The sequence below is a fragment of the Hirundo rustica genome, chromosome 7, assembly GCF_015227805.2.
Source record: "Hirundo rustica isolate bHirRus1 chromosome 7, bHirRus1.pri.v3, whole genome shotgun sequence".
Classification (NCBI taxonomy): Eukaryota; Metazoa; Chordata; class Aves; order Passeriformes; family Hirundinidae; genus Hirundo; species Hirundo rustica.
The window spans coordinates 22,823,085-22,839,147 of NC_053456.1; the positions used below are offsets into that span (position 1 = coordinate 22,823,085).

The 16,063-nt window shown below is 39.2% G+C and overlaps 1 protein-coding gene across 1 annotated transcript in view; it reads right to left on the minus strand.

Annotated features, from left to right (window-relative positions):
- Window positions 1-16,063, minus strand: part of TTN (titin) — a 242,806-nt gene that overhangs the window by 49,642 nt on the left and 177,101 nt on the right. Inside the window, 24 exon segments of the mRNA XM_040069199.1 lie at window positions 67-357; window positions 453-740; window positions 1,519-1,824; window positions 1,918-2,220; window positions 2,310-2,606; window positions 2,698-2,985; window positions 3,113-3,412; window positions 3,653-3,955; window positions 4,046-4,345; window positions 4,461-4,736; window positions 6,354-6,656; window positions 6,912-7,211; window positions 8,169-8,453; window positions 8,562-8,882; window positions 8,979-11,945; window positions 12,045-12,338; window positions 12,479-12,778; window positions 13,025-13,306; window positions 13,391-13,699; window positions 13,823-14,125; window positions 14,213-14,512; window positions 14,960-15,241; window positions 15,352-15,654; window positions 15,759-16,061. Of these exon segments, the coding sequence (XP_039925133.1) occupies window positions 67-357; window positions 453-740; window positions 1,519-1,824; window positions 1,918-2,220; window positions 2,310-2,606; window positions 2,698-2,985; window positions 3,113-3,412; window positions 3,653-3,955; window positions 4,046-4,345; window positions 4,461-4,736; window positions 6,354-6,656; window positions 6,912-7,211; window positions 8,169-8,453; window positions 8,562-8,882; window positions 8,979-11,945; window positions 12,045-12,338; window positions 12,479-12,778; window positions 13,025-13,306; window positions 13,391-13,699; window positions 13,823-14,125; window positions 14,213-14,512; window positions 14,960-15,241; window positions 15,352-15,654; window positions 15,759-16,061 (9,804 nt within the window).

A 16,063-nucleotide genomic window follows, 5' to 3' on the forward strand; every position in this document is an offset into this window, starting at 1 on the left:
ATTCAAGCTAAAAATAAAGATTATTTGAATCAAAAAAAATAGGGGAAAAGGATTAATTTTTCCTACCAGAAGCTTTGACAGCATCACGAGTTTCACAAGGATCACCAATACCATATTCATTTTCAGCAAACACTCTGAAGAAGTAAGATTTGCCTTCTTCTAAGTTAGTTATCCTGTAGCTTGTCTTTGGACATTCTGTTGTTACTGTGGACCATGATTTTCTTTCTGCATCACGTTTTTCAACAACGTAATTTGTGATTGGACTGCCCCCATCTACTAGAGGAGGTTCCCACGTAATGTAGGCAGAATCTTTAGATGCTTCCTTTACAACCAAGTTAATGGGCGGGCCTGGAGTATCTGGATAAACACAACACCGTATTTGATTTAGTAGCAAAAGTTTAAAAAACAGTTAAGAAGTTAACAAATATAAAGGAGAAAGCCCTGAGACTTACCAAGTACTTTTACAACAATGGTGTATGACTTTTGGCCACAGCTGTTCTCCAGACTGAGGACGTATTTTCCAGCATCATATTTATTTACATTTTCACAACGCAGGAAGGTATCAAAATCAGTTGACTTGATGTCTAATCCTTGTCTGTCTCTTAGGTTGGCACCCACTTTAGACCATGAAATCTTAGGAGGTGGACGTCCTCTTACTGGCACGTAAAGTCTCATTGTGACTCCAGCACGCAACACAAGGACTTTCCTTAGTTCCGCATCAAGTTCTCCTTCAGGTGGAACTGTTTAAGAAAAAAAGCACATGTTATTAAAGCATCATCTTTAAGACAATCACAAAAGTTACTGTGACAAAAAGTTTATACTGGCATTTCACTAGACTAACCAGCTTCTCATGCCTGTGATGATGTTAGTAAGTGTCCTGACTCCTGTTTGAAGATAATTTGCAAATACACCTTTTTTTCCCCACTGATTTCCCTTTTTTTTTTTTTTTTTTTCCCTTTTTTTTTTTTTTCCTTTACACCATTTATGTCAGAAAGGCTCTTAGTTTCTCTGGAATTCAAATGAGTTTCTGAGCCTCATGGTCTCTAGTGCTTTTCTTGAACTGAGACAGTTTTGTGAAGCAATGATTTTGTACGTGCAGCAAAATGCATACAAAAGCCAGCATGTGTCTTGAGGAGTGTCATACAATCAAAGAGTATCATGCAGCTGCTTAGAATAGTGATCTTGGCTTCAAATTATTTAGAAGATATGAAGGTGACTGAAAATTTTAAGAAAGATGAGAGATCTGAAAATTCTAATTTTAGGATTAGAAAAAGAGAAAAATCTCAAAGATCCAGTAGGAGGCATAAGGCTATAAAGCATACAAATGAAAAAAGCAGGCACCAAATTCTATTCTATTCCTAACTGCCTTGTTTTCTTCCAAATTAGCCACTGTTAGCCCACAGTTTTTGAGTAAAAACATGTTTCAAATTAATCTGCACTTGTGTAAAGGGCGTCTTTGAAACTCATCCCATGAACTGAAACAAAAGTCAACAGGGCAATCTATTTTAGTGAACATACTTAAAATGTCTTTGGCAGTGTGTTTATCAGGAACATCACTTGGATCGCTGTACCCAATCTTATTGACAGCATAAACACGGAACTGGTACTCTGTATCTTCCATCAGCCCTGTTACCACAAACTGTGTAGCCTGTAAATTCTTGGGTAGATTGCATCTGACCCAGTTGTCTGTGTCAGCTCGTTTTGATTCCACTAAATAACCAATGATAGGGCTTCCTCCATCATATGCTGGTTTGCTCCATGACAGGCTTATCGAATTACGAGTAGTATCAACCACTTTTGGGAAAGCAGGTGGGCCAGGAGGATCTGGGAATTAAAACAACATAAAGTTAGCATACTAAATGCTGCATGATAATATTTGGAAATAATAATGGAAAATAATGGAGACTTTTAGCTTACATTGAGGATCTCGAGCATACACTGCTTTAGATGGTGCGCTAGGCTTGCCAGGTCCAGCCTTATTCAATGCTATCACCCGGAACTCATATTCTGTTCCTTCTTGGAGTCCAGTGGCTTTCACAGTTCTTTCAATAACAGGCTTTCTGTTTACTTTTGTCCAGTTAAGAGCTTTTGTTTCACGCTTCTCAAGTATATAACCAGTTATTGGGGATCCACCATCACTAGCTGGTGGCTTCCAGCTAACAGTCATAAAGTCCTTTGTTACATTGCTAATTACTGGTGGATCACAAGGTCCAGGTACATCTGTGGAGATTTATTTGAAAATTACATTCACATTCAGAAGCACAGACAAAAACCCAGTGACTAATGAAGCTATTCCACAGAGCACTTACCATATGGGTTCTTAGCAACTGCTGGTTCAGTTAAGATGGGGTCTCCAACACCATATTTGTTTTCAGCACAAATGCGGAACTGATACTCATGTCCTTCTATTAGTTTCTCCACTGTGCAGCTTGTAATGGGTACATTGGCACTGACTTGGGCCCAATTAGGTCTGCTTGTTTCACGCTTGTCTACAATGTAGTTAGTAATTTCTGAACCTCCATCTTCCAGAGGAGGCTCCCATGAAAGCATTGCACGATCTGCATACATGTGTTTGATTTTGACAGAGGCTGGTGGGCCAGGCTTATCTAGAACAATTAACATCACATTATTATAGTTCTATCTTTTGCTTATAATTTAATTATAAATGTATTTATTAATAGATGGTCTTTAGCTTACCAAGTACTTTAAGCCTAATGGTTGCTGACTTTGATCCACTTGCATTTTCAGCAGTAATAGTGTAGTCTCCTGTTTGCTTCCTGTTAACACTGAACAACTCAACTGTAGCAAGATTTCTCTTTGTGGTGATCTTTACACCTTCAGATGGCTTTAAAACATCTCCTTCTTTCTTCCAGGTGATTGCTGGCATTGGTTTGCCATACACATTTGCCTCCAGACGCACATTAGTTCCAGCTTTCACTGTAAGCTGTGATTGCATAGACAGATCCAACTCTATTCTGGGAGGAACTGAAAGGAAAGAGTCCAAGAGTTAATCAGTCTAGTAGAAGATAAATGTCTTGCTCTTCACATGAGTGTTAGTTCCCAACATGCACAGACTCTTTCCAGAGCTATCAACTGCTTTTATATTACTTACCATTTTCTGGATGAATGGTCACAGGATCAGAAGGTTCTGAAGGTTGGCTAATGTTAACTGCTGTCTTGGCAATTGCTCTAAATTGGTACTGAGCATTCTCTTCCAAACCAGTCACAGTGTACTCTTCTTGGGGTATTTGATATGGAGTTGTATTGCAACGAACCCACTTATCACCAGGTAATTTGCAAGCTTCGACAAAGTAGCCAATAAGTTTGCTACCACCATCATGCTTTGGTCTTGTCCATACCAGTGATGCAGTACTCTTAGTGACGTCAATAACCTCAGGTTTTCCAGGGGGATCTATGGCAAATAAAAACATATTATAGCACATTTTTCCAAAAAAGAGCTAACAGATTAAAAAGTGGCTTTAATATTACTGGGTCCTATTTACTGCATATCTAGACAGTGCAATCAGAGCGATGTCATAGTAAATATGAAAGTATAAACAGAAGGGCAAACTAGAGATCATATTAGGTCGGAGATATATTGAAAATGATCATAAAAATAGTCTGTTGCAAAGTATTGGTATGGGTGGCTTACCAACTGGTGCTCTTGCTGTGACAAACTCGGTTGGTTTACTAGGTTTACTTGCTCCAGCTCTGTTCAATGCATAAATTCTGAAAGTATACTCAAGACCTTCGATGAGGCCCACACAAGGGTATTCTGTGGAGCGCACAGCTGTGTCGTTAGCTTTCACCCACAGTAAACTGTTCCTTTCTTTGCGCTCTATAAGATAGCCAGTGATTGGACTGCCTCCATCGCTATCTGGTTTATCCCAAGCAACAAAAATGCAGTCCTTATTGACCTTGGTAATACGTGCATTCTTTGGTTCACTGGGAACATCTAGAAAAGAATATGAAGATAGACATCAATTGTATGTTTTCTTACTAGAAAGTTTAAATAGAAAAATACTGCTATCAAAAACTGGCATACCAAATGGGTATCTTGCGATCATCTTGCCAGAAACGAGTGGCTCAGAAATCCCAAAACGATTTTCAGCACGAACACGGAACATATACTCTTCTCCAGGAATCAGTTTTCCAATTCTGCAGCTTGTCTTTGTGACAGAAGATAAAGCTGTTACCCAGTCTCCTCGGCTTACATCACATTTCTCAACTACATAGTTTGTAATGTTGCTGCCACCATCTTCAAGAGGTATGTGCCAAGAAAGAGTGCAAGCATCGGCATCTATTTCAGAAATATCAAATGGAGGCTGTGGCGGACCTGGTTTATCTGCATGAAAAGAAGTATATTAGGAAAAAGGGATGAAATAAAATGGCAGCCACTGGAATACAGCAAAACCAGCTTTATATAAAGCTGGAATGAAGAACAACCAAATGGAACATACCCATGACAGTCACTCTGATTTTCTGACTATCAGTACCAGAGCTATTTTCTGCAGTAAGAGTGTAAAAATCAGTATCTTTTCTAGTCACATCCTTAATGATAAGAACAGAAGACTTTTCTGCTTTATGCACAGCAAGGCGACTGGATGTAACTACATCTTGATCTCCTTTTAGCCATTTACAGACTGGCTGAGGCTTCCCATATACATGAGCTTCAATTCTCAGTTTCTTTCCAGCTTTAATGTGAACATGATCAGGCATCAGAATCTTAGGTGGGACTGAAAAAAAAAAAAAAAAATTGAAGCAAATAAACTCATTGTAACACATTAATTTATTTTTTCTTATTTTTTTTCATGTGAAAATTCTCTGCTTCTCTCTTAAGGTGGAATCACCTATATGAATAACTAGAGAATCTTTAATTTACGTTCCACTTACGGACAGCTTTAGTTTCTGCAGGTGGCAATATCCATTCCAATCTTACTCTTACATTATTGCACAGTTTATAAGAGAATATTTATGAATTTAGATTGCCTTTACACACATTTATGTAGACATCTGTGCACTATTAATGCACTAAATAGAATTCCCCTTTTTATCTGAAACTGGTTGCTCACTTATTGCTGACCTTCTGCAAGAAAAATTAAAGGGAAGACAACTGAAGTTCTTACTGAGACAAAGCTGCTTTCACAGTCAATCTTTCTGTATCCTTGAATTATTTCTCTCCTACTTCTTTTGCACAAAATCTTTTTTTTTTTTTTTTTTTCCCCAAAAAGAAACCTGGAAGCATTTTTGGTGTACTTCCTTCCACTAGCTAGTGTTCATTCTCCTGTTCCTATACCTCTGTTTTTCTTCCCATGTCCAAAATTATGAAGATTCTAATCATCTTGTCCTTGCCCTACATCTTCCTGTGCCTCAAGAACCCTGTGTCCTAGGTTACAATGTAAAATGTGCCCAAAGGATGTATTCTATCACCATCTACATGAAATGTTGAAACTAAGTTGTGCACCACTGTTTCCCTTGCTCCCTCCCTCCAGACTATCTTCTGTTAATGGCCCATCAATACCTTCCTGCATGACTCATAGATAACTCTCCCTAGGAGCTATCTCTGTTTAATGGACAATCAAGGACCCATTACAAAACTGATAAAATTATATCAGTCCATTGTGAGATGCTCCGCCCAGGGGGAGGAGCCAAGCATTCCCACCTGGATATAATCTGGCATCTGGGATAGCACAGGCAGCCTTACCCACTGGATTCCCAGAGGACAAGAGCTACTAGACCTTTCTGCAGGAACACTGCTTCAACAAGACCACTTCATCTGGACTGCTACCACCACGGTTTCAGGTTGTATTCTGACTCTGTCAGTGATCTTTTGTACCATTGTATATGTTTTATTTTATTTTACTTTTTTTTCTTCCTCTCCTATTAAATTGTTTTTTCTGACTTGGAGTCTCTCGCTGGTTTTGCCTTCAAGACAGCACACCCTGCTACCTTAAATAGGCCAACCTGTTGTCCTTGATTTTTGTTTTATATTCTCAACGAACCTTACAATATTAACCACTTATTTTCTCTTACATTAAAACAGCTTCAGTTTCCCATTTATCTCTCAAACTTCTAGTCTGACACTTTCTCTTTCATTTAAACTTCATTGAAGGTATTTATTATTTCTTCCTAATTCTGGTTTCAACAGAGACCATACCTGAAAATTTATTTATTAATTCTGAATTAGTGGTGAAATCTCATTTTTTTTCTGACTTGTCAAAATATTCAGTACAGTTAACCATAATCCTCCATATAACTCCATAAAACAAATGTCTTTCTGTGTAAAAACGTGTATATCTTGCTCATTTAATTATTCAAGCAATATATTAGGGATTATTTAAATTGTTACTTACTGAGTTGTTCTTTAATTTCATATTCTCCTGTAGCTTCTATTGGCAAACTTACTCCCACAGCATTTCTAGCTGCCACTCTAAAGTTGTACTTCTTTCCTTCTTTCAGACCAGCTACAACAATGGAGAGATCTTTAACGACTGAATATTCTGTCCAGCGATCTGCTGGTTGATCATGTTCTTTGTAGCTAACAATGTATCCATCAATTTTAGAGCCTCCATCACGCAGTGGTGGCAGCCAGCCTAGAGTAGCACTATTCTTTGTAATTTCAGTAACTTCAAGTTTTCTTGGTGGATCAGGTTCACCTTTCAGAGGAAAAAGAAATGCATTAAATATGGACTTTCCAAGATTTTCATACTCCTGAATATTGAATGCTATCCATGCAAATTCAACAAGGACAATATAGAAAAGAGTGAAACTTGTAATAATTTCAAAGGTACTATATTCATTGATCATATTATTTGAAAGAAACTGACACAGAAATACTTATGTTTACACTTGAGTAGTTAGCAGCATTGCCCATGGAGGCAAACATAAAATATACATAGAAGCATACTCACTTAGAGGATCTGTTGCTAGAACAGGTTTTGGTATGTCACTTGGAACACCTGACCCATATTCATTTACTGCTGTTACTCTGAAGTAATATTCATTTCCAGGCACAAGGTTTGCTATTTGGAAACTAGTTTTCTTTAGTTCTGCCGTGACAGTTGCCCAGGTCTTCCTGTCAGCCTCCCGTTTCTGCAGGATGTAATGAGTCACTGGGCTACCCCCATCATTCTCTGGAGGTCCCCATGAAAGATGGCAGGACATCTTGGTGACATCTGAAACCTTGAAGTCTGACACAGGTCCAGGAGTATCTATGAAGAAATTTCAATTTATGTTAATATTATCTTCTTTAATAAGTTAAAACTAAAGGGGACTGTTGGAGGTTAGATTTGTTCCTTTTTGTCTTAAAGAATTTTTCCCCATAAGTTACTAGTACTCGACTAACATAAAAAGATGTGGCCGGGAGGGAGACGATCACATGATGTTTGGGGGAGAGAAAAGGACAGGGCTGGGGGGAGCTGAGTTTCTTTTTTCCTGCTCTCAGCACCAGAGAGGCACAGTCAGGCTGCTGCTTGCTGCCTGAGGAGTCCACTGTTAACAGAGGGTCCGGTCCTGGGAATTCTACCACCATCCATCATCTGCTGGAGTGCCCAGGAATTCAGAGCCTCCTTCACCTCCCTGCTGGTGCTGGGCCAGCCCTGCCCAGCTGTCGTGGCTTCTTCAGCACTGCTCACTTTGCCAGGACACTCCTCTTGCCTGCCAGCACATTCCCCGTTTGCCTGCTGGGGACCCCCGCCATACCATCCACCAGTCTGGGAGTTTCCACCATTCCAGATTGGTGCTCTCAGGGTCCCAAGGGATCAGACTGCCCCGGGCTTTGTGAAACAAAGCCCCTTGAGGTTCCTGGTTCTGTTTATTATTAATGCTGTAGTTGTTGTTGTTTGTTTGCCTTGTTATACTTACTAGTAAAGAACTGTTATTCCTTTCCCTACAGCTCTGCCTGAAAAGCCTCTTTAATCTTCTAAATTATAATAACTTGGAGGGAAGGGATTGGAATTCCCCATTCCTAGAGAGGCCCCACCCCTCCCTAGCAGATACCTGTCTTTCATACCAAGACAGGGACCAAAAGCCTTCTACATGGAGGGAGCTAGTGCTAGATGATAGGAGTTATGCTCAAAAACTGCTGCATCTGGGGTTCATAAATATTCCTGCAAGGACCATTCAAAATAGTTATAAAATTGTCTTGAGGTACTTCTCTCATTACTTACCCAGAACTCTGACGTTCACAAATACAGCCTTTTCTCCAGCTGCATTAACAAGTGTCAATGAATATTTGCCTGAGTCATCACGTGTTGAATCAGGAATGACACAGAAGGCCATAGTGTCAACCAGATCAACTTGTCCTTTTCTGATAACGTTATCAACACCCATTCTCCTCCAGGTGACTTTTGGTGCAGGGCGACCCCTAACAATGGCAAAAAGTCTAATAGGGCATCCTGCTCTGACTGTGACTAACTTTCTCATGCTTGCATCCAGCTCAATCTCAGGAGGTTCTGAAAGACAAAGAAATGAAATGCAAAGTTTTTCATATGAAATAAAATAAGCTTAAAGCAAATAAATTGTTATATGTAAACACCCCGAAAGAGAATGGGAAAACTCACCAAGAATTTCTTTGGGAGACACAGCTTCTTTCAATTCCGCTGGTCGGCCAAGGCCAACCTGGTTTTGGGCAGAAACCCTGAACTCATATAATTGCTTCTCATCCAGGCTGGTAGCTGTGAATTCTGTATGAATAACTTGAGCAGCAACGTTACATCGTTTCCACCCTGCTTCAGGATCAGCACCCTCAACTTTTGGTCTCATTTCCACAACATATCCAATAATCGGAGCACCACCATCGTACACTGGTTTTCCCCAGCCAAGGGTTAAGGAAGTCTTTGTGCTATCAACCACTCTCAAGTTTGTGGGAGGACCAGGCGGTTCTGCAAGACAGTAAAAATTACAGATTAGATCACAGATGTACAGTTCAGCAATCTGTTAACATTGAAATAATGCAGAAAAATTCAGTGGTATTTTACCTATTGGGTCTTTGGCTATTACAGGTCTTGATGGCAAGCTTGGTTCTCCAAGTCCGACTTCATTTTCAGCACTGACTCGGAACTGGTATTCGTGACCAGGGAAGAGATTAGTAACCTTCTTGCGTCTCTCTGGGATTGGAGTTTTAGTAACAGGAACCCATCTTAGTGACCGTTTCTCTTTCTTCTCTAAAATGTATCCTGTAATTGATTTGCCACCATCATACTCTGGTGGATTCCAAACTACAGTCATCTCTTCTTTGCTGACTCTCGTGACTTCTGGAGGGTCGGGGCGTCCAGGTCTATCATATTTCGTTTTTGCAATAATTGGATGTGTTTCTGTTGGTGGACCAGTGCCCATTTTATTCTCTGCACGCACTCTGAATATATATTCATTACCTTCAATGAGGCGTGTCACTTTGGCATAGTTTGTTAGGACAGAGGAAGAGTATGTAGACCAAACCATACGCTTGCTCTCACATTTTTCCAGGATGTAGTTCTGTATTTCACAACCACCATCATCTTCTGGAGGATCCCAAGTAACAGTACACCTATCACTTGAAATGTCAGTGACTTTCAAGTTTCGTACGGGACCTGGTTTATCCAAGACAATAACAGTAGCATACGCTACAAAGCTACCAGCTGTATTAGTTGCTGTAATCACATATTTCCCACCATCAGTACGCCTTGATTTTGTGAGAACAAACTTAGATGTGTCAGGAGTGTTTTCAATACTGACTCTTGGAGATCTGGTGAGATCTGTGGCATCTTTGTCTTTTGCCCATACAACTTCAGGTTGTGGTTTTCCTCTGACTCCAGCCTCAATTCTAATTGTGTCACCTGCTTTCACGGTTAGAACCCCACTTAACTTCAAATCTAGCACTGGTTTCTGGAGATCTTCCTTCACAACAACTTCAGCTGTTTTTACCCAGTTACTTTCACCAGCCTCATTCTTAGTTTGAACTCGGAACTGGTAAATTTTATTTTCCACACATTTATCTACCATGTAGTGTGTTTCCTTAATGCTGCCTTTGTGAACTCTTTCCCATTCATCTGAATCCTTCAGTTTTCTCTCAACGTGATAACTTAAATTGGGACTTCCACCATCATAATCTGGTCTTCTCCATTTCAGATATACAAATGTCTTTCCTTTCTCTGCAATGTGAAGATTTTCTGGCTCTCCAGGCTTGTCAATAGGATTGATAGCAAGGATAGGAGTCTTGGTCTCAATGCAAGGACCTGGACCTATTTTGTTCTCTGCACAAACTCTGAAGAAGTACTCACGGTTCTCTACAAGATTTGCCTTTACTAATCTTTTAGTAACATCAGAGGAGACAATTGACCATCCCCTCTGATTTGGTTGACGGTATTCTACTATGTAATTTGTAATTTCAGAGCCACCATTATCCACTGGACTCTCCCAAGAGATCATACAAGAGTCTTTTGTGACATAGCTTATTTTCAGGTTCTGACATGGTCCAGGTCTGTCAAGTACATTAACAATAGCAAAAGCTTGAGCGTGTCCACAGCTGTTCTTTGCTGCTATTATATACTTGCCATGATCAGATCTTTTGGCTTCTTTCACTTGCAGCTCAACATTAGGTAGGTCATGAAGTATTTCAACATGCTTTTCTTGGACTAGCACTTTGCCATCTTTGGACCATGTTATTTCAGGATCTGGTCTGCCTTTTACCTTACCAGTAATACGTATTGTTTGACCTACTCGGACAGTAATTAAGTCTCGACAGGTCACATCTAGGCTTATTTCTGGAGGAGAAAGAATATCTTTTGCAAGTACAGTTTCTGGTAGCTCTCTTGGTTCTCCCTCTCCCACAATGTTGACAGCTTTTATTCGGAACTTATATTCATTTCCTTCTATTAATCCAGGTACTCTGAAAGCACACTGTCTAATGAGTTCATCCTTATTAATCCTGTTCCACTGTGTAGTTCCAGTTTTCTGGCATTCCACAATGTATCCCAGAATTGGGCTGCCACCATCTTTGAGGGGTTTTGTCCACACAAGATCAGCTGATTCTTTAGTTTTGTCTTTTAATTTTGGATTTATAGGTGGTCCAGGAGGAGTGATAGGACGTGATGCTTTTATTGGATCAGAGCTTGGAGATGGTTTGCTTAAGCCCACCATGTTTTCTGCAAAAACTCTGAATTCATATGTGTTGCCTTCAAAAAGACCAGTAACTCTGTATTTCATATCAAGTATAGGTGCCTTATTGACACGCACCCATTTACCAGATGCTTCCCGACGCTCAAGTATATAACCAGTTATTGGAGTTCCACCATCAGATTTTGGTAGAGTCCAAGACACTGTTGCAGCATTTTCTGTAATATCATAAACAGTTGGTTTACCAGGTGGGGATGGTGGATCAAACATGTATTTAGCAACTGTTGGTTCCGAATCCAGGGGTGCACCAATGCCTATCTTATTTTCTGCACGAACACGGAAAATATATTCACAGCCTTTCTGCAATCGTGGAACCTTAATTTTTGTGTGACTTGTTCCAGAGCTAACCACTCCCCAGGTTTCTTTCTTTGACTGGCGCTTCTCAACAATGTAATTTATTATAGGACTCCCACCATCATCTTTAGGAGGACGCCAAGAAATAACCATATATTCTGGTGTAACTTCAAGAATATTAATAGGACCAGTTGGTGGGCCTGGAACATCCAAAACTGTAAGGTGCAAAGCCACAGTTTTGCTGCCAGCTGCATTAGATACTGTGAGCAGATATTCTCCCGTATCTTTTCTTACACAGTCTTTGATAGTAAGCACAGTTGAGTAATTGTCAGTCTCAATCTTGTATTTGCCATCTGGTTTAATTTCAGTGTCATCAGTAACCCATTTTGCTGTGGGAACTGGCACACCTCTCATAATTGCTGGAAGGCGCACTGTAGTGCCAGCTTTAACAACGAGACCTTCAATTAACTTCACATCTAGATCCACAGATGGAGGTACTGAAATTAGAGAAAAATGGAAATTACTTTTTCAGAGCAAATGCTTATACAAAAAGATAAAAAAATCAGTGAAAAAACCATGAAAAACCAAAAAATTACCTAGTTTTTCTTGACACTCTATTGGTATTGTCGTATCTGGAAGGCTAAGACCAACAATGTTTTGAGCTCTCACACGGAATTTGTATATTTTTCCTTTCTGTAGGCCTGTAACAACACAGTCTAGCATAGGGACCGTCTGGAACTTTGTCCATTCATCTGCACCATCTTCCTGATATTCCACCAAATACCCAGTTATCTCAGCACCACCATCACGATCTGGTCGATTCCAAACAAGGGAAACTTCAGTCTTGTCAACATCTACATGATGCAAATTCTTTGGTGGCCCTGGAGGATCTTTTAAAATACAAAACCAAAATGGTTACTAGGATGGAAAATCTATGGTACCAGTGTATCATGTTCATACCAATAGCACAGCCTCAAAATTACCAAATCCCACATGAAGAAATCAAATCATATAACTGAAAAACACTTACGCAGTGGATCTATAGCTTTGATAGGCTTAAGTGTTTCCACATATGGACCTCTACCATACTGATTCTCAGCTGCAACTCGGAAGAGATACTGAGTGCCTTCCATCAGATATTTAGCCATATGACTGCGTTTCTTGGAGGATGATGAGATGGCTACCCACTGTGCAGAAGCTACATCTTTCCTCTCCACCACATAGTTAGTAATCACAGAGCCGCCATCATCTTCTGGTTCCATCCAAGTAAGATAGCAAGAGTCACTTCTAACATCACTGATATTCAGATTTCTGGGTGGACCAGGCTTATCTAACATTGAAAAAGAAAAGTTCCATTATTTATTTGGTAACTGAAGCATTTCTTAAAAAACTTTGTAAATGTCAAGATAAACTATATTATATTTTATGTAATTTTTTGTCCTTTTTCTATTTTTTGTATTTGCATAAAAATACAAATATAACTTGGTTTACAGATATTTTCCAGAAATTCCTTTATTTCTTAATCTCCAGTTATAGAGTAAAAAGACATTGTATAGAAAGGACACAAAAAGATTACCTAAGACCACAACTTTTACTGAAACAGTCTTTGAACCAGCTGGATTTTCAACTGTCAAGGAGTACATTCCACCATCTTCATGGACAGTGTTACGGATTTCAAGCTTACTGCCAACTCCCGTAACTTCAATATCTGCTTTGGGTGAGACCTCATGATCTTCTTTCTTCCAAGTAACTTTTGGGAATGGAACACCTTTAATAACAGCACTAAGTCTCAGGGTATCTCCAGCTTTTACATGCTGTTCTCGGGCCATATTAGCATCAAGTATTAGCTCAGGAGGTTCTGAAATCAAAAATACAAGTTTTTACAAAATGAGGAAAAAGAAGTCTGTTCTTAGGTAAACTGATCTGATTTTATTAAACTCACCAAGCCTATCCTTTACTTCCACTGGATCAGGAACATGGGCTGGATCAGATTCGCCTGCTGCATTGACTGCCTTGACCCTGAATTTATAGGTTAATCCCTCAGTAAGACCAGTGACTTTGTAGTTTGTTTCAGGACAAGAATCTGCTGTAAGATTAGCCTGTTTCCATTCTTCATCTCCAACTTTCTGATACTCTATAAGGTAGCCGATTATCTTGCCATTTCCATCATGGCGCGGTGGTTGCCACGATAAATCAACTGAACTTTTAGTTTTATCTACTGCTTCTGGATTAACAGGTGGACTTGGTTTTGCTGTTAAAAAAAGTTTAAAAAAAAAAAAGAAATGGGAGACAGAAAAGGAAACTATTAGGATAATTTTCTAACTGAATCTGAGTGAATTAAAAATTCAATGAGAAATGAAACATGATACTTTACCGATTGGATCTCTAGCGAAAATTGGCTTTGATGGTGGGCTAGGATCACCAACACCAATTTCATTTTCTGCTGAAACACGGAATTCATACTGACAGCCTTCAAGGAGATCAGGTACTTTGAACTTTGTACTGGGGAAAATTGGGTCTTTGGTAGCTTTGACCCATCTGGTAGCCATTGTTTCCTTCTTTTCTACAATGTAGTTTGTTATTGGCTTGCCTCCATCATATGGTTTGTTCCAAACCACTACTGCAGAGTCTTTGGTTACATCTTTAATGACTGGTTGCTCAGGTGCATCAGGAACACCTGGGGGGAGAAGCGAAAGAGTGTATGAGCATTACAAACAGAATAAAGACTGGAGTATCCAAATAAAATTGAAAATGAAAAACTTACGGAAACGGTCCTTGGCTTTCATCTCATCAGAGATGAGAGGATCACTTATGCCATAAAGATTTTCAGCATAAATTCGAATTTGATATTCTCTTCCTTCAAGAAGCTTGGGAATTTTGCATGTTGTCTTCACTGTGGAAGATGTAACTGGCATCCACAAGTCTTTGTGTGTATCCTTCTTCTCAATTATGTAATTTGTAATTTCACTGCCTCCATCATCTAATGGGGGTTTCCAGGAAACTACCATATGATCTTTAAAGACTTCATCAAATATAACTGGGCCTACTGGAGGTGATGGGCGATCTATTTAAGAAAAAATAAAGCTTTTTTATGAACTTCACAAAGCAACATAGATTAAACTGTGTCAATGCAGCAAATATAGTATAAAATTAGAAACTAGACATCACAGTTGTAATAAGGAATCAAGACTTCAGGGCTATTCATCTGTAATACATGTTTGACATACTGGAATTAATTCCTCAATGTTTATAATGTATTTGGTGATTAACATTTTCTACAGTGTCGATATTCTCTAAACATATGTGGAGACATTAAGTTATTCATGCTGAATAAACCAATTCAGAGTTAAATATGTGCTCAAAATTAATGAATACCCTTTTAGTGTAACTGAGAATGCAGTAAATTGAATTATTGTAATAAAGAACACATCTCAATACTTACATTTTATAAAACACAATTAAGTCTAATCACTAATACAAATCACAGACAATATTGTTCAGTAAAACCTACCGACGACATTAACTTGACAAAATCCTTTTCTTGATCCTGTGCTGTTCTCCACAGTAACACAGTATTTGCCTGTGTCTTCACGGACAGATTTTAGTATCCCCAAACAAAGAGTTGTAGGAGTTGTCTTGATCTTTATTCTGTCATCTTCTTTCACAACAATATCATCCTTTAACCAAGTAACCTTTGGTGCAGGTTTGCCTGAGTAACGTCCAGTCAAGCTGAAAGCTTCACCAACTCGGACAATAAGCTTGTCTCTAAAGTCAAGGTCAAGTGTGGGAGGAGCTGAAAGACAATATTACAATGCACAATGCCCACAAGTGTCAGCAATATTACTATGAAAAAGCAGTAAACGTAATTACTATTTTCAAAAGAAATATGAAGAAGAAACATACCAATTTCATCCTTGCACGTGATTGGTTTAGTGCAAAATGATGGCTTGCCTTGCCCCACAATATTGCAGGCACTCACACGATACTCATAGGTGTCACCCTCTTTCAAGCCTTCTACAGTGAATTTCCTATCAAGCATTTTCTCCTTTGTAACTTTGTGGAATTTGTCTTTTCCAATGAGACGGCTCTCTAGAACATACATGGTGATATCTGAGCCTCCATTATATTTTGGAGGGTTCCAAGTTAGTGTAACCGAGTTCTTGGTAACTGCTTTTACTTCTAGGTCTTCTGGACGGTCAGGAACAGCTATGAATAAAGTAAAAATAAGGTAGATTAATTTTTCGGCATATTCAAAGTCTTCCAGTGTATTAATCTCATATCACTGTTATCCAAACCAAAAATATTCTTACTTATTGGATCTCTAATGAGAATCTCTTTTGTTGTTTCTGTGAAAGGACCCATGCCAATTATATTCTCAGCTGCAATTCGGAAGAAGTAGGCTTTCCCTTGAATGAGTCCCTGAATAGTAGCATTCTGCCTTGTAACTGTGTAGGTCACTGGAGTCCAAGCTCTATGGTCAGATTCACGTTTTTCAATTATATAGTTGGTTATAGGAGAGCCACCATCATCTTCTGGAGTAAACCACGACAATTTACATGAGTCATTGGTTAGATTTTCTGTAAGGAGTGGCATTCCAACTGGGCCTGGCACATCT